This window comes from Takifugu rubripes, chromosome 3 (assembly GCF_901000725.2).
Source record: "Takifugu rubripes chromosome 3, fTakRub1.2, whole genome shotgun sequence".
Lineage (NCBI taxonomy): Eukaryota > Metazoa > Chordata > Actinopteri > Tetraodontiformes > Tetraodontidae > Takifugu > Takifugu rubripes.
Window position 1 is genome coordinate 4,103,093 of NC_042287.1, and position 25,064 is coordinate 4,128,156.

Genomic DNA, 25,064 nt, shown 5'->3' on the forward strand with positions numbered 1-25,064 from the left:
AGACGGGATAACTCGGCTCTGGCTGTTAAATTAATCCTATTCATCAAATTATTCAGTTGGCTGCAGGGTAAAGGTGAAAGCAACATTCAAGTATCGAAAGTACCTGGAGAGTGGTTCATTATTAGGGACATATATTGTACAGGTAGAGTCACGTAAAATAAATGTATATCTTATGTTTCCCTTGGATTCCTTTCCAAACATTACTGATACTTGTAGTTTTATTGAATTGGACGCCGCTGCAGGAAAGAAAGTGAAGTCAGACTCCAGATGTGGACGCCGCTGGAAGAAACGCGTGACTTTTGCAAGCTTGACGTTTTCAGGACCTGACGTCAGCGACGAAACTTGCTGAGTTGTCGGACTGGCAGACGGTCAGATGACTTCTATTTCATTATCTCTTCTGTTCGGAAGTAATCTGCGGACTTCCCTCCATTGAAGGAGAGAAGACGACTTTGTCTTCACAGGTAGGGCTATTTTCTTTTTTTTTTAAGTCTTGTTCGTTTTCTTGCTTTACTCGTTTTCTCAGTTTCCCATGAAGGAAGTGTCTATTTGATCAAAGTATCACTTCAGGGTGGGATCAAAAGTAACCTCTTTCATTTAAAAGATTATTAAGAGCCACCGCGCCGCTAATATTCGCAAGTGGAATATTTTTTGAAGAACTTTGTTCTGATGCGTTTGGTTATTTCAGGTGGACCATTTTTCGCATCCTCATTCCTCATTCCTTGCCCAGAGCCTTGGATTAATAAAAAAGACAGGAGTCTAACAGCACTTCCAGAAGTAACATTATAGCGTAAATATACCCAGTTGTTTTTTTCGACGGAAAGTCAGGACAATAAATAAACATGTTTACATCTTCTTTACTGCCACATCTGGCCTTTGTATGCTTTTATTTTGAAAGCCCCCTGAGTTTGTTTACGCCCGGTCTCATTTTGGTCACGTGAGCCTCAACGACAGATCAGATTCGGACTGTTTATCACTGAAACTGTTTTTTATTTTCCACAGCGCTTGGTCATTCCTGCTTCTTAAGGACTCCGTCGACATGACATCGTTGACACAGGCAAGATGAACGTTTGATTAAATGGTTGAATGATTGATTTATTGATTTTCCCCGCCAGGTTTGATATTTTATTCCGGCATTTTGAAGGCAGATACAGGAACGCCACGAAGGACCTCGAGCCGTTGTTGACATAGCAAAGAAGCTAATAAGAAATTAGCTCCGATATTTGTCTTACGTTCAGTGAATGCGTTCTTAAAAGCTTTCACGCGAGTTCCTGCAGCACAGTGTCAATCAGAAAAAAAAAACTGTTTTTATTCCATTTTGATTCAGCCATCAGGGGACATGTGTTGACTGAAATCTCAGTATTCTAAGATCACTTTGCATTTATATTTACAATTCATACCTGCGGGTCCTTTTTAGGAGTTAACCTTGTCATGTCTTTCTGTTCTTTGCGGTAGTAGATTATTCTGTTTTTCAGGTATCACATATCTGCACCTTCACCTTTTCTTTGGTAGCATTTAAAAGAAGAACTGAGAAATGACATAGAAAGACCCGCAGATGCCAGGATGTGAGAGTATAATTGTATAAATGGAGTATGTTTTGTCTCCAGCAGAATATACGGACAGATGGAGTTCTCACACGGAGCACTTTAGGAGCAGCTGCTGACACCAACTTTACTTCCCTTTGCCCTAATGGATCCCAGTGGGTTTGGGAAGGGTTGGGGGAATGTGCCCAGGATGCCAGGGACATGGCCAGCATCTACTTAGGCCTCCTCTCCATCCTCTGCTTCATGGTTTCCTCCATCCCGTAAGTGTTTGTGTCGCTGTCCCTTCGATCCCCTTTGTCTCTTCAAATGTGTGTAACTCGGAGTTTATTTCCAGACAATGCTACAGCTCATGCAAAACGGGGAATATGAACCGTGCCCTTTCAATTTGGTTCCTGTTGCTGTGGTTGGGAGGCGACTCTTGCAATTTGATCGGCTCCTTCTTGGCAGATCAACTCCCACTTCAGGTAATACGAGCATCGGTAGTTCCTTTTTTTTGCTTACTCCAAGCCTGGTTTTGCTTTCATTTAATTCAGTCCTTGAGCGCGCGTGTCAAAATATCATTAATTATGTGGTCTTTTCTGCCATCTTAGACGTACACAGCAATATACTACGTTCTTGCTGACTTGGGGATGCTAAGTCTGTATTTTTACTACAAGATAAAGAACAAAATGGCTGAAAGTGAGTTTTTCTTGTTTTTTTTGTTTCACCATCCCCCTCTCCAAATATCGCACCACACACTTACTACACTTACTAGACTACAAGTGTTTTGTAGCATGTAATCCACTTAATCTGTAATGATTTAATCACCTCATGTTTACCTCTGTAGGGACCCTTATTGCACTAACCTCAGAATAGAGGAATATGCTGTGATATGTGGCCCAGTTTTGGTGTTAAAGCTGTCTTTTTTTACCCTCCAGACAGGACAGTTTTGCTTGCGGTTGGTATGATTTGTGTCATTGGCTCCAGCACGAGCTGGGTTGTTCTTCCTGGATTCAGTAACCACCAGCAAATAAATCCATCTGTGCTTAGAAGCCGAACACTTCTCTCAACCACTGATTATGCTGCTGTCAAGGTGAGTAATTTATGTTATCTAGGCCCATGAAATAAGACAAGGCATTATTTCTTTATTTAACATGACTCTTGATGTCTCTCTCTCTAGTCATTCCCCCCTAAAGAGATTGTCGGTTTCTCCATTGGTTCAGTATCATCAGTCCTGTATCTGTGTTCCAGATTACCTCAGATATTCACTAATGTAAGTATAGATATACACTAATGTAAGTATAGGTATACAATAATCTAAGTATGGATATAGACTAATGTTAGTATGGTTATTCACTATGTAAATGTGGCAGTGTGGAATTGTTAACAAGACAAACATGACATTGCGGTATTACTCAAGTATTATTATAAATTATAGTTATAATATTCCTTTTTAATTCCATAGTATTAATGATATATTATTAAAAATTAGGTACATAATGTGTACTAACAATAACCACATTGATGTATGAAAACAGTAATGAAGAGAGAACAAACCTGCACTCACTGGCCACTTTATTACTGTTCAGTTGCTTATTAGCACAAATAATTAATCAGCCAATCACATGGCTGCATTTCAACACATTTGGGCATGTAGACGTGGTCAAGTCACCTTCTGAAGTCCAAACCAGCATCAGAATGAGGGAGAAAAGGGATTTAAGTGACTTTGAATGGGACCTGGTTGTTGGTGCCTGACTGGTCTGAGCGTGTCAGGAACTGCTGGTCTGCTGGGATGTTAACACACAACCATCTCTGGGGTTTATAGAGAATCATCCGAAAAAGAGAAACTACCCAGTGAGCGTCAGTAGTGTGATAGAAAGGTGACTCCAATAACCAACCAAGGAATCCAGAACACCTTGGAGAAGATGGGCTACAGCAGCAGGAGTCCACACCGGTGCCTCCTCTCAGCTAAGAACAGGAAAGTGAGGCTCCAATGCTCACAGACTCACCAGGATTAGACAATAGAAGACTGGAAAGTGTTGCTGTTATGATGAGTCTTGGTTTTAGCTGAGACATTCAGATGGTCGGGTCAGAATTTAGCATAAACAGCATGAAACCACCCTTCATCCCCTACAGTCACCTGAACTCAATCCAATAGATCACCTTTAGGATGTGGTAGAACAGGACATTCACATCATAGATGTGCAGCTGACAAATCTGCAGCAAATATCTGATGCTGTCATGGCAACATGGAGTCAAATCTCTGAGGAATGTTTCCAACACCTTGGTGAAAGTGTGATATGAATGAATTTAGACAGTGCTTAAGGCAAAAGTGGTCCTACCAACCTACTAGCAGAATCCTCCTAACACAGTGGCCAGTTAGTGTATATTGTGATAGCATATAGATACAACTTAAACCACCTGAGTAGGTTTAAAAGGAAATTCTGATGGGGGAACTACTCTAAACGAAGCACACAAAAAGGTACTAGTCATTACCAAAAATATATTTAAGTCCCAAGAAATAAAATAAGTCAGACACATCTGAATGTTATTTTTTTCCAGGTTATGCTTTTTAACAACCACGTTTTCTTCTTCAGTTCAAGAGGAAGTCGACAGAGGGAGTTTCTTACTTCCTGTTTGCGCTGGTCATCCTGGGAAACACCCTGTACGGCCTGAGCATTCTCCTGAAGAACCCCGATTGGGATCAGGGCGAGAAAAGCTACCTGGTGCATCACCTACCCTGGCTCATCGGCAGCCTCGGCACCCTGACGTTAGACCTTATTGTATCCTTTTAAAAAAAACAAAACAATAGGGGCCGGGGGGAGCAAAACACAGCTGCTGGGATGGGGCCTCTGGGGTGTCTCCAGTCCCACATACATGCCACATTTTAGACAGGCCTGCCCTTGCTCATTAAGTGGTCTCGTGACTGCATGCGTGGGAACGTCATGTGTTGTCAGAGCGCCTCGAATGCTGATGGGAAATGAGGACGTCAGCGGAGATTAAACAGGAGCACAGCTGCACTAGTGGCCCCTGGAGGCCACAGCCTTCTCTGCACACTACCAGAGCGAAGCGCTTCCCTACTTCCACGAGGGTCTGTGGAATCACGTTAACCTTTGAAGCCGTTTCCCTTAAAAAGGAAAAAAGTCCCATAGCCTCCGAACACTTTCGCTGTTTGTAATTTAGGGATTATTAATGAGCTAATGAGGATTTTACTCTGTGATAAAGGAGTGTTAAAATGCTAAGAGGAATTTTTAATCCTTCGAATGAAAAAAATGAGGTGTAAAAGACAGGTTTTCTGTGGATCTTCAGCCTGAAGCTTCCTCGAATCAGTCAGCCAATTATTTATTTTATTCTTCTTTCATTTAAGGATTTTATTGGATTGAAACATTTAACACCTCCTTTTTAAGCGCTCCTTAACAGCGTTTGTTCAGATCTCACTCCAGTTCATGATTTACCGCAGAAACGTCACCATGGAGGACGGGAGCATAGATGAGACCACGGTTCTGATCACAGCTTAACGGGAGGGACACCATCGCACGTCGGCTTCCAGCGAGACCTCATCAGTTGGGAACATTATTATTACTTTTTATTTATTCTGCCTTTGATTTGACGTTTACAGGTTGGTTCATCTACCATCGTGTCACGACACATTTCACACCATCGGTCCTGCTGCCGTTTGGATGTAAATAGACGGTCAAGGATTTTAAATGTTGGGATTTTTCTCTGTTAGCTTGAATTTAGCTCATGAATCAAATCAAGAGTTTGTCAGAGTTCAGAGAAACATGCCGCGTGTGTGTATGTGTGTGTGTGTGTGTGGACGCTGACTGTATAGAGTGAAAAATTGTAAATAATCAAGTTTAAATTGATGTTTACTGACTCAAAATCCTGTAATTTGAAAAAAAGGAGCTTTTTATTTCATTTGAATTTTTTTTATTTTTGGGGGGTGTTGGGCATTTTTGTGGGTTTTAATTTGAATCTTCATGAGGTAATCCTCACTGGTTCTGTTTGTACTGTTGACAACACTTAAAGGGTTTAGTCCGGTTTGGGGTCCTTTCATTCTTGTATTGGGATTGTTCTGTGGGAGCGGTCCAATTCTTGTACTGTCATGGAAAAACACGATAAACACTTTTGTTATAAAACCTTCATTCTCGTCACATTGTGTGATTTTATTTTATTTTTATTTTCCCCACATTTTAAGTACCGCAAATGCTTCTCCTCACGAGGAACGTGTGCGTGGGTTTTCACTCCCATGTTTCCCAAAGTCACGGCCTGCTCTTGACCCTGATGTTGCATTTTAACCTTTTGCCTTTGCTGCCCTCAGCCCCCCCTTCAACCATGTTTGACCTGCTCCTGGGAGGCCTTGACAGTTATGTTGTTTTTCTTCATTAGCCGATTCACGCTGGCCTCTTGCCTCACACCCTCCTCCCTCACAGCACACACACACACACACACACATGCACACACTCTCCCCAACTTTTAAATATAATGTAATCTCACTCAAAACAGTAAGAGCCCACACACAGAGGAGGGAAGGTCAGTACAGAAATACTGAGGCTTTAGCAGCGTGGGGTGTGTGTGTGTGTGTGTGTGTGTGTGTGTGTGTTTGGGGGATGAAACAGTGGCAGAGATTATGAAGCGGGTCGGGGAGTTTGCAGGAACCAGCGCTAATGAACATCCATCCGTCAAACGTAAAAGAAGCTGTTTATAAACGCCACACTGGGAATTTGATAATGAGATGATCGGAGTTCCTGGATGCAGGAAGACAGGGAGCCTCATCTGTGATGTGATGGTTGCCCCCCCCCCCCCCCCCCCCCCCTCCAAACTGGAAAACATCACGGTGAATTTGTGGGAACACTCCAACGCTGCTCCTCTTCAGCCCTGAGTGACGTGTTTTCCCTGCTTCGTCCCACTCAAAGTGTCTGTTAATTATTTCTTCTGACAGACATTTACAGGCCTTTGGTCAGTGGCTCCAGTACCCACCAAGAGTAGCTGTCGTTTTAAAGGTTCTGTTTACTCGTGTGTGTGTGCGTGTGTATTCTGAGAGATAGAGACAGCCCGGAGGCTGAACGTGACCGAAAGTGAGACAAGTAGGACAAATCGAGGAGACGGCAGGACGTCCTCTGTCTTGGAGAAACGGTGAGTCCACAGTCCTCAGCTGCTGGTACCTTTACTAAAAGTTTAGAATCCAGCGGTTTTGATTTGTGACCTTTGACCTTTTTACACTGTATCCTGTTATTATCTTCAGATCATAAAAGAGGGTCTTTTTTATCGGTGTGTAGTATATAATTGATCAGATCCTGGAGTCCTAAATGTTAAATGGATCCTATTTTTACCATGGAAATGTTTTGCCTGATAGACAGAAGCTTGTTCCAATATGACGGATTGTCCTGATCTTTTGGACTTCCCACCTTTGGGATGAGGGACGGATCTGACTATAATCTACCGCTAATGTTGCATTGAGGTACAGTAGGAAAATGAAAAATTCAGCTTTAAACGCAAAGCGAACTCCAGCGTCCTGGTTGTTAATGACGAGGGGCAAGAGTCCATGTCTAACTAAGCTTTTTTGAGCAACATCTCCGATATTTGGATATTTCAGTACTTGAAGTTTAATGGTTTGGGAAAACCCACTGGGAATGTCACTCTGGTTCTTTTACCTGGGTCTTGCAACATCCAGGAGGCTAAACATGCAAAAGTAAAAGTGAGATTCAGAGCTTAAAAATAAGAAATAAAATTCTAAAAGTGAACAGTGACCTAGTGATGCGTTCTAGCGCCGGACGAACTGTGAGCGTCGGACCCAGATGTGATGAAGGCCTGAATAACGCACTTCAGCGGCAGGCAGGGCACTGAAACAGGCAACAAAAACAGCGTTTGGACCCAGACCCAACCCAACGTGATCCAATCATTTGTTAATATAATAACAAAGTTTGTGGAAAACTACATTTGGACAGAACAGCAAGGAGTTAATTGTTATGTGTCTTTAAAAGAGACCCTGAAGGCATCACCGACCGAGATCAGAGTAAGGGCCCTGAAATGAAAGAAAGAGGTGATGGAGAAGAAAATGTGGGATTCAAACCATTTAGAATCTGCTGGAAAGGTCAAAATAAATCATTGCAATGATGTCGTTATTCAGACCTGATTTGGGATCGTTCCAACCCAGTGTGCATCTACGACAACATCATAGAGTTCTGGCTCGAAACTCGACTTTTCCATTTTACAATCACAGAAAAAAAGTAGATCGAACACAACAGAGAACGAAAAGGTCAATTCTGAAGGTTCTGGCAGAGTGGAAATGGGTTGAGCAATAATAAGGAATATCATATCGACGTTACACTTTTAAAACAAATAGCTCCCCCGTGCTCTTTAGTGGTGATGACCACCATTACTGAGCCACTAAGGTTTCTTTTTCCTGCACACGCCAGAATACAATCAGCACAGACCCTCATATCCACTCCTGCTCACGACGCCCACATTGTGCGTCCATGTGAACAGAATCTATTCCTGAATATTCCAGCCATTTTCACCGAGGTTGCTGCCAGGATCAGTAAACATTTCAGGCTTATTATCGAGCTGCGGCAGCTCTCTGATAAAGGGCCTGTCTGAGGCTGCGCAGCCACGATTTACGATGCCTCGAAGGCGTCAGTCAGCCCCACACATCACTCATTTGTTCTCTGGCATCAACCGTAGATCGTTTACAGTAATCCCGGGAGAGAAATCCTGCACGGGGGCCGTCGAATCCAGCTGATCTGACCGCACTCCAAGTGAAATGGAGTAAGAAGTCCCCCCCCCCCTTCCCCCCATCAGAGCCTCTGTCCAACAATGTGACGCCGCCAAAAAGATCCACTGTGACATTTGCGCACTCTCCGACTCGTCTCCATCCTTCAGCCTCGGTCCAAACACCGCTGACTGCTCGCTGTCCTCCTCCGTATCGCCGGAGGTCAACAACAGATGGAGGAGTGGTCGGGTGGCTTCTTTAGTAGGACGGAATGTGACAAAATGACCAATAGTGGACCCGGGACGCTCTCAGACAGAAGCCCTCATCCAAACGTTGGACGTGCTTCTTCTTAATGCAGACGATCCTTTTTTATTCCTGTTTATTTATATGTTTTCTGAACGGTCCAGCGTTGAAGCCGTCGCCAACAGTTTGGGGGGGCATTTCCTCACGTGATAGGAAGGGGAACAGGAGAACGCCAGTAGTTTCATTCAAATCTATCGAATTGTGGCCGAACCCGCGCGTTGAGATTTAGCTAGGCGAGCCGTCGCGTTGGGGAAAGAACCCGAAGCAACAAAAAACAAGAACATTTCCACCTGTTTGGCATCAAGTGCGAGTTAGTCTACAGATCTTTGATCATCATTTCAATCCTAATCACAATCAACGCTGTATTTATTTCAGAACATGACTTTAGGCTTCTTTTTTGGCAGCTTTGAACCAAGTGTGTTTAGATTTTTAATTCACTTGGTGATTTATCCCCAAGATTGCTTGGTATTCATTGGGAATAGCATTTAGTTATTAAATGGTTTTATTAATTGCTTTCCTTTTTGTACTGGATTCCTTTCTCTATATATTCGGCTTACTCAGATGTATTTTACGTGCTATAAAAGGCTTCTTGACTCATTTCGCTGAGCTTTTCCAGGAAGTGCTACCCTATCAACGGAATTCTTGTACCATTTGTCACTGAAATTGATCGGCGCCGCATCAGTGTTTGTCTCTACTGTAACGGCTCGGGGACGGTTCCCATAATCGGCCAGTAGAAAGCGATGATATGTGGGTGGGAGGGCGCCATCAATCCCCAGTAAGCATGCTGCGTGTCAGGCGGCCGTGCTCGCAGAGGTCGGGGGGTCAGCGGCGAGGTCACGTCTCTGTCTTGTCGGGGTGCTTGGGGTCCCGAATTCTTCCACTCTGTCCAGTTCTGGTGAAGAGTGTGTGGGGGAAGAGGAGGTCCGCCAGCCCCTTAAATTTAACTGCTGTCTAATATTAACTGGAACACAAACAGAACAGTGGTAAACAAAGGGCAGAGTAAACACACTCCCAAGGTTTAGAGTACACACACACTCACACACGCGCGCGCGCACACACAAATGTCCTTCATTCTGCTAATGAGGGCTCAGCTCGCCATTGCTGTCTGCTAATTTGTCCCGCTCTGGGCCAGCTGTTTGGAACGCCGTCCCATCCGGGCCCTGACTGGGTGTCCCTTGCCTTCCCTGTGGCCCGTTCCCTGAGGAGCCTTAAGACCTCCTCCAGCACATCATGTAACGCAGAGTCTCAGCTGCACCCTGGCGCTCTGCTTTTTTAAAAATAGGCTGGGATATCTGCCTGGACAGCCCAGAGACCTGGACACATCCTGGGGATTGAGGAATGTCTCCGAACTTCCCAGATCCTTCATATCTGCGTGAATAATTGACTGTGTGTGAATGTTTATGCGTATGCGTGAGCGCGTGGAGATAGACGTGCATTAGTGACTACAGAGAGGATCTTCTGTCCAGATGAGAGAGTGGAGCGAGCTGGAGATGAGCTTCACGGCGGGAGGGTTCCTGTCCCCCTCGGATAGCTACTGCTCCGCGGAGCAGCAGCTCCAGTATTATGGTGAGTCCACGTGCGCGCTTTCAGCTCGTTCTTCTAGTTTCGCACTGTTGCTCTTCTGCTTTTTCCCCACTTCTGCGTTTTTCACATCATTTGCCATATAAATCTCAGGTATATGTTTTGCTTTTCGTCCTATTACGTTATTTTGGAATCTAACCGTTCGATTTTCACTTCAACGGGATTTCATCGTCAAAACTCTCCCTGGTGAATCATTGTTGTGTAACTGGAGATGCTTCTAACCCAAAGCAGCAAACTGGTCACACAGATAACAACGAGTCGATGACGTGTTTAATAAAGCTGCTGTTTCTCACCTGGACTAACAAACAGACGTCTGTTAGACATATACGGATGCAGATATTATTGGTGACTGATTTCCTTGTGTGCTTGTCATAAAAAGTGTAAATAATGCCATTTATTATAGCACTTTTATTGGAGGATGCATATTTCTGTACATTCCTGTGTATCATTGCTGTAAACACGCCAGACATTTCTCCATTGCACCATTGCACAACGGGGATGTGAGCGCTCGTGCACGCGGCCTCAGACTCAAATGAGAAGAGTCGCGCTCGATGAGCTTCAGCCGGATTCCTGCTGCGGAGCCCAGCGCTTCTACTGATGTGTGTATCGTCACCAGAACCCCCAGCTCCCTCCTGTTACTGGAGCAGATTTAGTGTGTGTGTGTGTGTGTGTGTGTGTGTGTGTGCTGGAGCAGGTTAGGGGAGTCTATGAGGGGGGCCGCTCTGCTGGTGGTGTTTGGTTCCCTGGCGTGCGTGGGACGGAGGGGAGGCAGAGGAGTGTTTAGACAGTGTTCAGATGGTTTACAAACAGTGAGAATCGCAGCTTTCGTCACATGCTGAGGAAGTGAGACCCCCCCCAACACACACACACACACACACACACACACACACACACACACACACACACACACACACACACACACACACACACGAGGAGACCATTGCCGCCACAGTCTGGTACTGACAGGAAACATCTGGAGACAGAACTGGGGAGAGCTGTAGGACAGACTCCTGGTTCCTGGTGACATTTCTATAAAGCCCATCAGAACAAAACTGTCAATCAAACAATTGTTTTGCCGCCCGCTGTCGTCTGCGACCGAACCGACCGAAATAAACCCGTCCCTCAGCTGGAAGCTGTCATATTTAATGACCGCTGTCATTTGGTTCAGCTTCGTCTGGTGATCTGTCGGCATTTGGGCCGAACGCTGGCTGTTTCCTTAAAAAAAGGTGGGCGATAAGCAAACGGAGAAGTGAAAGGTTTGGAACGTGGCCCACAGTGAAAACATGCTGCAGTTTCAGACTTCTTCAAATCCATTGTGTGAATTTCTCACACTTAAACAAGAGGCAGGGGTCGACCTAAAGATGCACGGGCGACTCCAGCGTGACCTTTGGTGCCAGTGTGACCCCCCCTCGCCGAGGAGAAAAGGATGAGGACTGCGATAGGATAAAGCTGATTTGGTCGCTGCCTCTGGAGCAAAAATCAGGATGTTGCAGATTAGCATTAGCTTGTTTCCTGACACCTTTCATTTAATTTGCTTCCTGTGATTTCACAAACCTTTCCAAAGGGAGTAAAGATCTCCAACAACACCGCAGCTGCAGCTACGTTGCCAGTCAGCAACACTCGAAAATTTCCATTGTTTCTGATTTGTTTCTATCCCAAGTGTTGGAATCTCAGCACGTCTACGATCCCACAAGCGGCGCCGATGCAGCTGTGCTTTAAGCTGCCGCCAGTGGTCACACGTGTTTTCTCCAAGGAGACGCGATCGGCAAAGCGCGGACCGTTGACCCGAGACGGGTCAGTCAGCCACAGCGCCGAACGGTCGTTGACGACCGAATCAAACGTCCAGAAAAGGGGATCGGCATTTTTCGTTTCTGTTTTTTTTTTTTTTAAACGGCTCTTTGGGTTCTCAGCTGCATCCTGTGTGAGCGGATTGAAAAAGTTCACGAGGTTTTCTTTTTTATGATATTCCCGGAACGGCCATAAAAGCAGCGAAATCGGGGGTCACGGGCCTGAAAACAGCCAAAGAGCGTCGCTGTGTTGTGATTTTCGTCCCCGTTGTCCCGTTTGTGTGACCTTATCAGGGTTTTGGACGACCTTCAACTTTTTGATCTCCCTTTCAGACATGCTGGCCGAGCCCCTGGGTTACCCCCTGCAGGACCCGGACCTCCAGTTCTTCCCTTACAGCCAGCAGCAGTACAATCATGTCAATATGCCCTTTTCCATCTATGGCTCTTCGCCATCCTCCACCTCCTCTCCCACCTCCTCCTCTTCCTCCTCCTCCTCCTCCTCCCAGCCGTATCACCTGCCGTACCACTACAGCCCCTACTGCTTGGAGCCCCCTTGCGACCCCACCCCTGAGCCCCCCTGCGACGGCCCGGTTCAGGGCCACGGGATGGTGGGCTTGCCCCTGGGGCGGAGGACGCGGATGGCTCTGGGGGCCAAGGGCAGAGGTCAGGACGAGCTGTGTGTGGTGTGTGGTGACAAAGCATCGGGGTATCACTACAACGCTCTCACCTGCGAGGGATGCAAAGGTCTCTCCTCTTTTCACCATCATTCTCTTGTGAGTCGGTCTTTAGCGTCCGGGAGGTCACCTTCCTCCTCTCCTCGCCCGGATTCTTTAGGTTTCTTCCGGCGCAGCGTGACTAAAAAAGCCGTATACCACTGCAAGAGCGGCGGCAGCTGCGAGATGGACATGTACATGAGGAGGAAGTGCCAAGACTGCCGGCTGAGGAAGTGCCGCGCCGTGGGAATGCTGGCCGAGTGTAAGCGATGCGCGGGGGGACGGGAGAGGTGGAACGTTACGCTTGGAAGCTCGGTCAGTGCGATCCGATCTCTCCCCCAGGCCTTCTGACGGAGGTGCAGTGCCAGTCCAAACGGCTGAGGAAAGGCGGCAAAGCCCGGGGCCAGGAGGAGGAGGAGCAGGCAGACAGCAGGAGGGTCAGCTCCGGCAGCAGGCTACCTGCACAGGTACGGGATTAGCGGGTCTCGGGATTAGCCACTTTTTGGGGGGCCTCCGAGGGACAGACCAGAAAAAGTGTAGCAAAGGGAATGCTGCTCCTTCATTCATCTGATTAGGATGACAGGAAGTGAGGGTGGGGGTGCTGGAGCCTTTCCCAATGGTCACTGAGGGAGAGGCGGGAATGCTCCCTGGAGTTCATTACTGTGTTGCAGGGTATTCCCTGATCTATTTAATATTTTAAAAAATGCTTGTGATGATGCGAGCGTCGTAACATTAAAGCCGCTTCAAAACCGCATGATTGGCCAACGGGGGGAGGACTGTCCCGAGTCCTCGGTGGTCAAGACGTCACATGATCGCCAGTATGACAGGACGCATTTCCATCATTCTACTGAGTATTCGAGTAGTTTTAGTAGTAATTTTGCTCTAATTTGAATGGTGCAACTTTGGACTTTTAAGCGGAAACAGTGGTCTGTTTACTTAAATCTGTTTGATTTGGCTGCACTTTTTGTTGACTCAGAAGCGTCGTCCACCTCCCGACATTTATGGGATTTTGACTTAGCGTGCTGGTCGAGCAAACGTTCCCTTTTACCCGCTTGGCTTTGTAAAAGAAAGGTTTAGACAGGATGTTGCAACTGAAGCGTGAACGTGAAAAACAAATATTTGACACGTGGCAAGACATCTTTTGAGGTTTCCAGTGAAATGTTTCATTTTTGTCTAAGGACAGCCTCATGATAGCATGCTAATATGCCATATTCATCAAATAAACACGTCAAAGCACCACGACAGAGTCAGAGAAGTAGAAAATTTAAATGTATAAATAAATTAGCACAACCTCAAGCTAGCAAACACACTGGACATTAGTATGCTGGTGTTAGCATTTAGCACCTGCGTCTTTTTTGGGTGATTTAATGCGCCACTAAACTTTTTATATCAGTTTGCGTTTGCTTGACTTGCTCCAGGTCCCTGCTGGTCTAACACGAGAGCAGCGGTACACCGTGGACAGGATGGTGGAGGCCCATCGACTGTACCGGATGGAGGACGGCAGCCACAGCAGGGTGGGTAAAACGTCCAACGCCTCCATAAATGTTAAAATTCCAGCTTCCAGCCCCTTACAGTTTCTGTCTCGTGACACTTTAGTTGTTGGAATGGTCGTATACGGAGGAAGGCGAGTCGGATTTAGCGTCCCCCCACATCCAGAGGCTTCTGCAGTTTGCCAGAACAGTCCCAGGTACAAAAGAAGGGTCATGTGACCTTCTTAATCTCTTTGGGTTTTTAATGCTAACGTAATATAAAGTTTCAGGCAATACAGAAGTTCAGTGAACTGCTTTTGGAAAACCTTCTCTAAGCTACAGTATATACACGACATCGGCCCAGGATCTCGCATGGGCCGTCTAAAGTTCTGTAAACACGGTGCCGCTCCGCTCGCAGGTTTCGAGCTGCTGGATTTCTCCGACCAAAGCTGCCTCCTGTCCTTCTCTTCCCTGGAGGTCACCTTCCTGCTCTCGGCTCAGCACTTCGGCCAAAACCCAACCAGCTCCAGTCCAGGTGAACGAATCCAACGCACCTTTTTCTTGAATCGCATCTTTGGCATCAGCGTGAGCCGAGTTTCAATAAAATATGTACCGGTACATCCCACACCAGCCCTGCAGCTGTTTAACCCGTCTACACACGCCTGGTTGAGGAACGCAGCAACCAAGCAACACAGTCGGACGTCAGTCAGTTCAGGTGAATCACTGGAGCGTCACTGGGGTTGTTTTGGAGCATTCTATTAAACAGACCCTGCAACAATCAACCACTCTGTTGAATCCAGGAGGAAGCAGCCAGGATCTTCTCGGGCCGGTGCTCAACTTCTTCCAGAGCATGGCAACGCTGCGGGTGACGGAGACCGAGTACACACTCCTCACCGCTACAGTTCTGCTCTGCTCAGGTCTCACGGCCAATCGAGACTTCAGATTGCGACGGAGTCCCTCGTTTGTGATTTGCACTTAAATCGATCTCCGTCTCCGCCCCGCAGACCGAGCGCCCCTGCAGGCGGCACACTGCGTGGAGAAACTGCAGGAAGTGGTCCTGGACCTGCTGTCCAGGGCGTGCAGGGCCCCAGGCGGAGCTGCGCGAGGGGGCCCACAGCGGTTCGGCCGCCTGCTGGGCCGGCTGACAGAGCTGCGGACCCTCCACCACAACTACCTCCTCCTGACAAGGCAGCAGCCGGGACTCTTGATGGAAATAACATAGCAAAAGTCGCGGCTCGCCACCTTGGTCGTCTCCTGGAAATTTTAAGGTGGAATTAAAGGACTGAGAAATTCAACAAAAGTCACTTTAATAGTGATCAGTGTCATTGGACGCTTTGAATGCTTAGATCCAAGGTGTTTTAAAGGTCTGGTTCTAATTCAGTCCGCAGCCAGAGGCACCAGGAGACCAGTTTCTGGCTGACGTTAGCAAATATGGGACATCGACGTGACGTTTATAACAAATGAATATTCATAAATACGAGCACTCGCACAGACATAGGCAGGAATCCCAGACTGGTTTCCATAGAGCATTTATTTCCCCAAATGAGAAAATACTGTTTGAGATGACGATGATGAGCAGAATCATGGGAGAATTAAAAGCTTATAACGGGTTTCAGTTTCCATTTGAAGAAGAAAAAAAAAAAAAAAAAACAACAAAAAGAATTAGAGCTCGGGAGGATGAATGAAATCCTCTGGGGCTCGACAAAAGGTCTTCTGGTAAAATCATTAAAAATCCAAAAAGCAAACGTGGACCTGTCTGCTATAGTGTTGGCTGCAAGGCTTCGCCACCTGACTCCATTTCTCTTAAATAAACTGTAATTCTCTGCACGCTTTAAGTAATATAGCTTTATTTCTATAGTTTTGTGTTCCATAAATAAATTATTTCTCTACGTATCAAAAAGAGGACTGAAATATTAAGAATGGCTCGTCGTGTTGTATCCTTTACACACACCACGAGGTCACGTCAAGCTCAGAACACCGCAGCAGATCGGGAATTATTTCACCTCCACAAATATACACAGCTTTGCCCTGCCTGGGTTGATTGAAGTACGCATTTATAAAAACGGCGTCATTAAATTAAATCGGCTTTGATAATACACATACATATGTACACAAACGTGTGCCTTCATATTATACAAGTGTCTTTGTAAAAAGTTAAAATGTAAAAAGCTATTGTATAAAAAAAAAAAAAAATGGCAGTTATCCATTCAGGTCTGCTGTGCTCCATATAAATATGTCAAATCTCTTCTGACAGTTGATTCCTTGGCAGTAGCATGAATAGAAAATAGAAGGGAGTTCTCCTTTACATTTGATCCTGACAAACGGATTCAACACACCCAACTGATGGTAGCGGCTGCAGCGGCGCGGGGGCCAAGAGGTCCGCGTCCTCCACCCCTGAAGCTCAGCGCCGCCGTTGTGTTGACATTAGTGGTTTGGTTATGACCTACGGACTCTTCGTGCTTCGACTGGCAGTCAGGTAGAAATGCATAGTGGTTGGCTTCAGGCACGCACGCGCCCCCTACAGGAAGTTGGAGGCCACAAAGCCGTTGTTGTGGCTGACCCGGCTCTGGTGGATCATGGCGCGGTCGTACGCCACCTGAACGGACTTGCGGATGCTGGACTTGCGGCCCTCCATGATCCGCAGTTTGTCGGCCGTGTCGTCCAAGCCCAGAGGCGTCACCTTGTCGCGCGGGAGCCACTGCCTGCGGGGTCAGAGGGGCGGGGTGAGACGGTTGGAAACGACCTGACGCTGAGCTGAGTTTACCGGAGTCTCACCAGGTCCGCTTGTTGTCGAAGAAGAGCACCAGATAGAGCCTCTCGTTGGCCTCCTCCTGGCGCTGCTCCCCCAGATGGAGCACGTCCTTGGGCGGGACGGGGATGGGCACCCCGTTGTGGAGCACGCCCTCCTCAGGCATCTCTGGATCGATGACCTGGAGCAGTCAGGCAAACAGTTTGGTGCTACCGACATATCGGAACAGACAGGTTTCTTTACAAAGAGGAACAGACTGATGGGCGGAAGCAGCTTCTTGGGAAATATGGCTGGTAAAATGCCGTGTTGCTAATATGTAGCACGTTCTGTTTATCTCGATCAAATCACAGATCTCTTTACATTCATTTATAAAAGAAAAAGAAAAACAAAGGCTGGCGCTGATTTGCTGAGAGGTGGTCCAGAATTCACCATGAAGCTGGTTTTAAGGGTGAGGTTGAAGTAGTTTTTACCAGAGCGGGATAGGATGGATATCCACGACATTTAGCCCACACCAGCTCCAGAGGCTCCAGCTCCGGCTCGTCCTCAGATGTTCGGCAGCCGGTTCCTGCGTCAGAACGGAGATTTCAGTGAGAAAGGAATGAGCAAATGAAATGGAAACAGGACAAACGTGTGCTCCGACGCTATAAATTCAACTTTCCTACATTAAAACAACATACCAGTGTAGTCGGAATCGCCGTTTACGATTTCTGGGAAGGGGACTTTGGAAAGAGCTGGTTTCCCGAGGCTCCGTTTGAGTGGTGAGCACCTGCGAAATCAGCAAGTTTGAGGCGCTAATATCGGTCAATGGTGACAACATCCAAGCGCCCCGTGAGAACAGAACACTTACATTTCTTTTTTAAGGACTGGACAAGGCTGGGACTCAGAGTCGGACTCGCCGTCTTTATGCTTACTACAACCGTTGGTCAGCCCTGAAAGAAAAGAGGAACAGTTGGATGTGGATGCTAACGCGCCGTCAAGTTCAGGGGGAAACTGGGACGGTAGCGATGGCGATGCTCAATAGTCCACGGACGTCACAACAATAACAAAACAGTTGCGACAGGCGGCTCAAAAAAACACGGTCCGGGGAGGACAGTGATGTTTATTTAATTGATCAGGGAGGCTGTAACAAAGTCCAAATTAATAAGTTATTAGTGAAGTTAGGTTAGTAAAGGAAAAGAAATAGCTCCTCACCACTCTCCAGTGTGTTTTTTGGTATCTCGGGTTCAGTATTTGAGCGGAGGACTGTAGGGGTCCATTCTTCATTGAGGATGAGGGGCGCGGGGCTTTTCTGCGGGGTCTTGGATGGTGTGGACGCAGGCGTGGAAGAAGGGGTGCTGGCTGCAGAGCTGGGGGCCGTCGTGCTGCGTGGAGCATCACCTTGAGGACCCTTTCCATTCAGAAACAGTCCGTCCCTCTCTCTAAAAAGCTTGGCTCCATTTTTCGCCTTCTTGAACAAGACAGAGGTCCGTCTTCCTACCCCGCCCGTGGTAACCCGCCGCGGCGAGCCGAGTTCCGGAAGGCCGTTGGCCACCGCCTGTCCTTCCATGTGCAAAATGGGAGGTGGCGACGCCGGCCGCTCCTGCGCGTTAGTGCAATTAATGTTCTGTGCCGTGCCGTCCGAGAGGTCGTCCTCCAGCTTCGGGCGTTTGCAGGGCCAACCGGGGGACTGGGGCTCCCCTGTGATGGGCCGCAAGGTGGGCGGTTCCAGAGGCATGTCTCCCTGGCGTGGCGGAGGAGCTGGCCCTGTCGGTTCTAGCGTCGGAGGCGATGAAGATTTGAAGTCTTCTGAAAGACGAGAAAGGGGGAGAAAATCTTCATTTAATTTCACTTAACCCTCAGTTTGAAAATACTTCCCATTTAGCATGTGGTTTGATGTGGTGGTGTAGTTTTACACTGGAAAATGGTGCCACTTCGTAATGATGTCACTGTAACAGTTGGAAAACAGCCCCGAGGGTGTTGAGATACTGTGTTCTGTAGCTGTGGAGAGCCTTGCCAAGTCGTAAGGAACTCAATTTAGTCTCACACCAGCAGCAACTGACACACTTCACAGGTACTCTGCTGCCCTCCTCTATGCCAGCAAGAGACTGTGTGACTGAACTAGGCTGTAGGCAGAAGTGGGATGGCATGACATGGGTGTATGTGGCCAATGGAGAGTGGTGAGTCCATGAGAGTGATGTACAGAAGAGGTGCAGACAGAGTGCACTGGGAGAGAGGAGTTGCCATGGCTAACAAGACTCTGTGGGCCCCTACTTACTAGACTGGAGACAGTGGGGTGGTTTGGGTTGGTGCGTGGGGGGGACCCTGGCTCAATAACCTGAGGACAATGTTCTGTTAGCTTAGTTTCACAAATGGTCTCAGTGTAATAAAAAGAGGTTTTTATAAAGGTCTGTGAATTGGAAATCATACTGTTGAAATGTCGGCGCCTCCCAGCACCCACCTTTGTCTGAAGGTGACAGACCGTTGTCTGCTTTGGACTCCTTGTCGCCCTCTTCCTCTTCGTCGTCGTCCTCGTCCTCTTCTTTGAGACGGCCGTTGAGGAGGCTGTTGCGCGGGTGCTGGCCCTGCCTGTAGCGGATGTTGTTTATCTCTCGGCGGAGGAGGCGGATGCGCTTCGTCCTAGCGCCGCTGCATCGCATGGACGTGACGAAGTCCAGCTTTTCCAGCAGCTCTTTCAGCTGCTCCTCCACGGTCATATGGACTCGGTTGTCTGGGTCCAGCATGCTGTCGACTGGACACAACAGAAGGAGTTAGTCTGCCAGTCCACAAACGCCATACTCACGCTGCGTTCACACCAGAAGCCGCTTTGGCGACGCGGTGCCGTTTCATTGAGAGTTGAGAGAAGCTAAACTTAGCACATGCTAATTCACCATTTTAGCTAGGTAGCAGGCTGAGTCTCCATGCAGATGGAGACACATACAGATAGGAGCGACAAAAGAAAAGTCATCTGCGCCGCAGCTTGAAAGACCCGCCCCTTTGGTGGCTTGGCGTTGGTGCGGGTGACCAAAGCGCCCGAACCGACTTTTATCGCTTCGCGGTGTGAAACGGGCCGCAAATGGGCCACACGCCAACTACCCCAGATGCATTTTCAAAGCCCTTCTCCCTCGCTCGCTCACCATCCTCCCACGTGCAGCTGTAAAAGTCCCGTTTCTGTGGCGACTCGAGGAGAAGCATGCCCGTGCCTTCATCAAAGCCAGTGCTGGTGGCTTGCCGTTGGGCGTGACGCAACACAGCTCCCCCTAGTTCCCGAAGCCGCAGCGCTGTCCGGTGGTAGATGGTGTCCTTGGTGTTGTACAGGAGGCAGTTGGAGATCATCAGGTTGAAATCGCATTCCAGGTCAGCCACCGAGCGATAGGCGTGACTCTCCAGCTTGGATTGCATAGTCGAGAAGTCCATGGGCTGGCTGATGAACTCTGGGTAGTCTGGAACCTGAGGGCAAATTCACAACATCACTTTAATGTATGGAAAATGAAAGAAAAGGATCCACAAGATTAATCTAAAAAGCATTTAACCGTTTCAGTTATGACCCCCCGAGATCAACCAATCAGACGTGATTGTCTTGTACTGCTAAATAGATTATTAAAATCGGACAACACGTCCTGTTTCATTTACTGGTTCGAATAATACAGATCTGTGCTGTAGCTATAGGTCATTTGCACGACGAAGTCTTCAAACTTTTGTGATTACTGGGATTTAAAGAAATGCTTGAAAAGCAAAAGGGAAGCCGCCGCGCCACTAAATCTCAGCGCGGCCCACAGCGTTAGCAGTACAATGCCCCACCTCCTTGACGTCCACCGGCTGTGCAAAGATCAGAGATGTGTCCTTCTCCTGGAGCTGCTCCAGGGTGGAGCGGAGGAGCACCAACATGGGCGTCAGCTGCAGCTCCAGGACTGTCTGATGAACTTTGACCTGTGTTCAACGACACGAAGCTGTAACTCCAGGTTAAGAGGAAACAACATCCCCCAGCGCTGCATTAGGCAATACCAATTAGACGTTACTGCCGAGGAAACATTATGGGATGTTGCTGTACAGTTTGGATCTCAAACATCTGTTAGAGAATTCAAAATACGGACAAGAATATCAATTTCACGTGGTTTTAAAGGCTCTGTAGCCAGGTCATGTAGCTAGGACGTCTTTGTATTTGTTACCTGTTCCCGTTTGAGTTTCTCCCGCTTGCGGATGAGCTCCACCAAAAGTCTGGCCTTTTCCAGGTCATGGCGCAGCTTCTGCCAATATCTTAGGGTTTCTCTTGCAGCAGAGACCTTCTCATCCACCTCCGGCTACAAAATATTCGATTTAAAAAAATAAAAACCCACCATGAACAATACTGTCAAACTTTGATGATAAAAAAGCCTAAAGCAGTTTGAGATTGCCAGTGTTGCCACTGGTTACTGTCCAAACCTGTTCTGGATTCTTCTGGGCCTGAAAATGAGAGTGCAACCGCCGAACGAGTGGCACGCCATTCCTGGAGTGGCGTTTTAGTAACCAGTAGCTATGCAGCCGCTGCACGAACTGGTTTTTCCTCTGGAAAATGATTCCCTTGCAAATGACGTTCAGCCTGAAGAAAAGGGACAGATGGGAGTTACTCCAGGGCATCAGGTCATGCAGCTCTGCTGTAGGGTGGAATTCTGGTATAAATGATTCATTCTTACGCTTGAACAAGCAGGAAAATGAATAACTACTGCAGTAGAAATCACAGCTTCATTTTTCTATCACATACAGACAACACAGACAACACAGACACACGCTCTTAAAGCCACAGAATTTGACTTTGCTGTCGCAGCTAAGTGGCAGCAGCAGGTTACACGACTTCAACGACCAGCGACTTTTATTTATTTGTTGGGCACAGTGATGCAGGATCACAGCTGCGGATGAAAACCTCTGATGAGATCCAAGTATTGAAAGGAAATCGCACCTGCTCGTGGGGATTTGAGGCACCGTCACTTGTGCTACCGCCTCCGTGCTTTTCTTCCCTTTCTTTTTATCCCTCTTGGCATCATCTTCGGATTTCCTGCCTTTTTTTGGTGTTGCAGGACACTCCGCGTAGGCACTCCGTCCTCGGCTGGCCCTCCCTCTGCTGCCCACCACTCTCCCTTCGCTATCCTCGTCCGAGTTGCTCTCCTGCCCTGCAGGAGAATGAGCCTCGCAGAACGCGGTCTTCTTAACAGAGAACGTGGTCCCATTGACGTTAATCTCTCGCACGGGTTCGATCTTCATAAACAGGCCGGCCCGCTGAGCACAGGTGACGTGAAATGCAGTGTAACAGTTGGCCTTTTGGCACTGGATGGACGCGCCGTGGCCTTTCTGCTTGCACAGGTAGCAGGTCAGCTTCCAGCGTGCCGTTGGAATGTTGCCAACCCCTTCGATCGGTTCTAAAAAAACCGTGTTGGCGAAGCAGACTTCAGGGATCCAGATGGCACAGACGACATGCGCCCAGCGTCCGTCGCTTGTCTGCTTGAATGCCCCGCCGTGGTTCGGACAAAGAACGCAGTCAACGGGTTTCTGAGGAGACTGGAGGCAGCAGCGGCACAGCCACTGGCCCTCGGGGATGTAGGGTACTCCGTAGCACTCCTGGTGCACAGCGAGGTTACAGGAGTCACAAAAGAGAATGACATTGCTGTTTAAGCATTCGTCATCCAGGCACACGCAGCAAAAGGCATCGTCTTCAATAGTGTTCTGGGCAGGCACCCGATTACGGGCTTCCTGATAAGCCTCCTCTTCCAGCCGGTCTACCAGGAGCTCGAAAGTGTCCGGGGAGACGGCCGAAGATCCCTCCGTTGTCCGGCCGGCGTTCACCATCTCCAGCCACGCCGTGTCCTCTTCGTCCATGTCGTACTCTGCAATGACGTCGAGCTCCTCGGGCAAGCGTTCGATGTACCGGTAATATGCTGTGGGCAGGGGAGGAGCTTCGACAGGGACGAACGTTTCCAAAACACGAAACTTGGGATCAGGTAGATTCATTTTGTCGAGGTACGAGGAAGGCAACTTCTCCGGGGTTTGTGGCTGAGAACCGGGGTGATGGTTTTTGGAGGTCTTTGAGGTCTTTACCGGGCATCTAGAGTCTTTTCGGCGGCCTCTCGGTGTGATCGCTTTGCGGACTGGTTGGGCACTTTTGGTGGGGGATAATGGCTGCTTACTGTTCTCTTTGTTGCTGTTACACTCAGTAATATCCTGAGCCTTGATTTCATCTTCTGTGACGACTTCCAAGGGCTCCAGAATGGAAATGCGGTGAAGCCTACCCTCTAGTTCCACCTCCACCACCTTCTGAGCCTGGGCGTAAGTCAGAGTCTCTCTGCTGGGAGATGCTTTGAGGCTGTAAGGGGATGGGGATCGCTGGCGGTTCCCCCCACGTCCCCCAGCTATGCCATTGGTTTTAGAGACATGAGCTGCACCTCCTGCAGCCACCTGGCCTTTTCGGCGTGGCTTCCTCATAGGAAACCAGTCACGTTGACTCCTGGATTTTAAAAAAAACAAAACACGTTAAAAATAGTGAAAATTGCCACTGAGTGGATTGATACTCTTTTTTTTTTGGACTAAGCTAATATATGTGATGTTATTTATTAATTACTGGGGGGGAAAGCGCCCAGAGACCACCAAGCAAGCACTTTCCCGTCAGTTATTTTTGCCTGTAGTTTTGTAGTAATAAAATGTGACCTAACATAGTAAGTTGCTTTATGCTCAAAACCACTGGGCTTATAGATCAAACATCAGAGCCCCTCTGGAATCTGGAACATCACCAAAATGTAATCAGCTCTTCCTCGGCCCATTATCGATGCTTCCCTGAAAATGTCATTAACTTTCAGAATGTTCATAACTTTTGGAGTTATGCTGCTGAAAGCCAGACAACCAAAACATAGGCTGTAACAACCTATAAATGGGTAATAAATGTGCTGACAGTGGAACAAATGAGAAGGGGTTAGGCACACAGTTTAATGCGTACGTGTCCAATTAAGACGAAAGAATATGTACATTTTTCTTGACCACATTACAGAGATTACTTGAAACGACTGAGCGCTTTTGAAGTCACAACAAACACGCCCAATCAGCTCTCGGGATATTGGAGCGATCCATCACGGAGCCAATCACCTTCAAGAACACCACTATCTCCGACGATCAGTGCCCTTATTTCTCGAGCAAAATGTCAGCCATGTTTATGGGTTTTAAATACAGTTCAAAGCTTTATTTTCCCCTGGTAATTTTGACAGCGCTTATAAGCTATAGAAGAAGGGTTTCGTCTTCTAAAGTCCGGACGAGAAAGGCACAGTATTTGCGCACTTTAGACAGCAAAGCATATACTCAGGTTATTAGATATCGCTAGCTAACCTGCTAACTTAACAGATGGGCAGTACCAGATCATCTGCTTGTTTCTTTAACGCTGACAAGGCTAAGGGGCAACTAATGCCATTAAATTTTAATCGGAGTTAACGGCACAGAAACAGTAGCTTATAAATAAGAGCCATCTTACCTATTATAGCAACTGTCACACAGCTCCTCAGCCGGCGGTCTACAGTCGCTTGACAGTAATGGTTGACTATCCTGCCGCCTTACTTGCTCTAGTCTCAAGAGCTATAAGCTATCGTTAGCCAGCTATAGTTTACGAGTACAGCCGGTATATTTCCCTAATTTATAACGCTCTCGTTCCGTCACAACTCGACATCAAGGAAGTGCCAGGTAGTCACCAATGTTTACTAAAAACACAAGTGGTATGGTGTCAAGAATAATCCAAAAAACATCTCATTGTCGACCGTTTGTGAAGAGATAAACTAGCCTTCTTCGGCTAACTGGCTAGCTATTTGTGCTAACACCAAAAAGGCTAAGGTAAAAACCCGACACTTCCGGATATATCCTTCAAAATAAAATCACTACGCTTATTGGATCTTCCAAAAAAATTGGTTCTCCCCTATTTATGTCAAATATTGAATTTAATCAAGATGTATGACTTTTTTGGCACTTAAAAGGCAATGACATTTTCGAAATGTCGATCTGGTCCTTTTGATGTTTTCCATTATAGTTAATCTTTTATTATTTTGGCGACAAGACCCACTTCCGCTTTAATGGTGGCCTGCGCTGCTGTGGCTTTATTTAAACAGCAGATTAGCACAAACGTATCCCGCCTCAGACGTCACCAACAGAGCACGATTTTCGCGCGCAGGCCGGTTTAGAATTGGTTAGAATGATGTTTTCACAGTGTGGATTTATGCATAACAATCCTATTTAGATTTTTCCCAAGACC

General features: G+C 47.3%; 3 protein-coding genes across 8 annotated transcripts; 2 read left to right on the forward strand and 1 right to left on the reverse strand.

Annotated features, from left to right (window-relative positions):
• Positions 1–323: 323 nt before the first annotated feature.
• Positions 324–5,665, forward strand: slc66a1 (solute carrier family 66 member 1). 5 transcript variants are annotated; one of them, XM_011621475.2, is made up of 9 exons: positions 324–461; positions 1,000–1,054; positions 1,605–1,801; positions 1,876–2,005; positions 2,132–2,219; positions 2,459–2,613; positions 2,701–2,793; positions 4,118–4,303; positions 4,952–5,665. In XM_011621475.2, exons 2-9 carry the CDS (start codon positions 1,037–1,039, stop codon positions 5,036–5,038), a joined length of 954 nt encoding a protein of 317 aa, XP_011619777.1. In that variant the 5' UTR covers positions 324–461; positions 1,000–1,036; the 3' UTR covers positions 5,039–5,665. The 5 variants fall into 5 exon arrangements, with proteins under 5 accessions (XP_011619777.1, XP_029689588.1, XP_011619771.1 ...); XM_029833728.1 differs by having other exon boundaries at positions 1,608–1,801; XM_011621469.2 differs by lacking the exon at positions 324–461 and adding an exon at positions 468–787.
• A 757-nt stretch (positions 5,666–6,422) lies between these two features.
• On the forward strand, positions 6,423–15,744 carry nr1h5 (nuclear receptor subfamily 1, group H, member 5). Of its 2 annotated transcripts, none has more exons than XM_011621497.2 (11): positions 6,423–6,656; positions 10,002–10,101; positions 12,237–12,647; positions 12,738–12,878; positions 12,959–13,083; positions 14,035–14,130; positions 14,213–14,303; positions 14,504–14,620; positions 14,717–14,800; positions 14,886–15,002; positions 15,090–15,744. In XM_011621497.2, exons 2-11 carry the CDS (start codon positions 10,002–10,004, stop codon positions 15,305–15,307), a joined length of 1,500 nt encoding a protein of 499 aa, XP_011619799.1. In that variant the 5' UTR covers positions 6,423–6,656; the 3' UTR covers positions 15,308–15,744. The 2 variants fall into 2 exon arrangements, with proteins under 2 accessions (XP_011619799.1, XP_011619794.1); XM_011621492.2 differs by lacking the exon at positions 6,423–6,656 and adding an exon at positions 7,039–9,921.
• Positions 15,660–24,958, reverse strand: brpf3b (bromodomain and PHD finger containing, 3b). Its single transcript, XM_011621487.2, has 13 exons — positions 24,297–24,958; positions 21,747–23,285; positions 21,233–21,389; positions 20,980–21,111; positions 20,612–20,740; positions 19,948–20,260; positions 19,272–19,562; positions 18,026–18,619; positions 17,682–17,763; positions 17,512–17,600; positions 17,305–17,399; positions 16,861–17,015; positions 15,660–16,787 (listed from the first exon to the last, which is right to left on the reverse strand). The coding sequence occupies exons 2-13, from the start codon at positions 23,261–23,263 to the stop codon at positions 16,604–16,606; spliced, it is 3,738 nt and encodes a 1,245-aa protein (XP_011619789.2). The 5' UTR covers positions 23,264–23,285; positions 24,297–24,958; the 3' UTR covers positions 15,660–16,603.
• Positions 24,959–25,064: the final 106 nt, after the last annotated feature.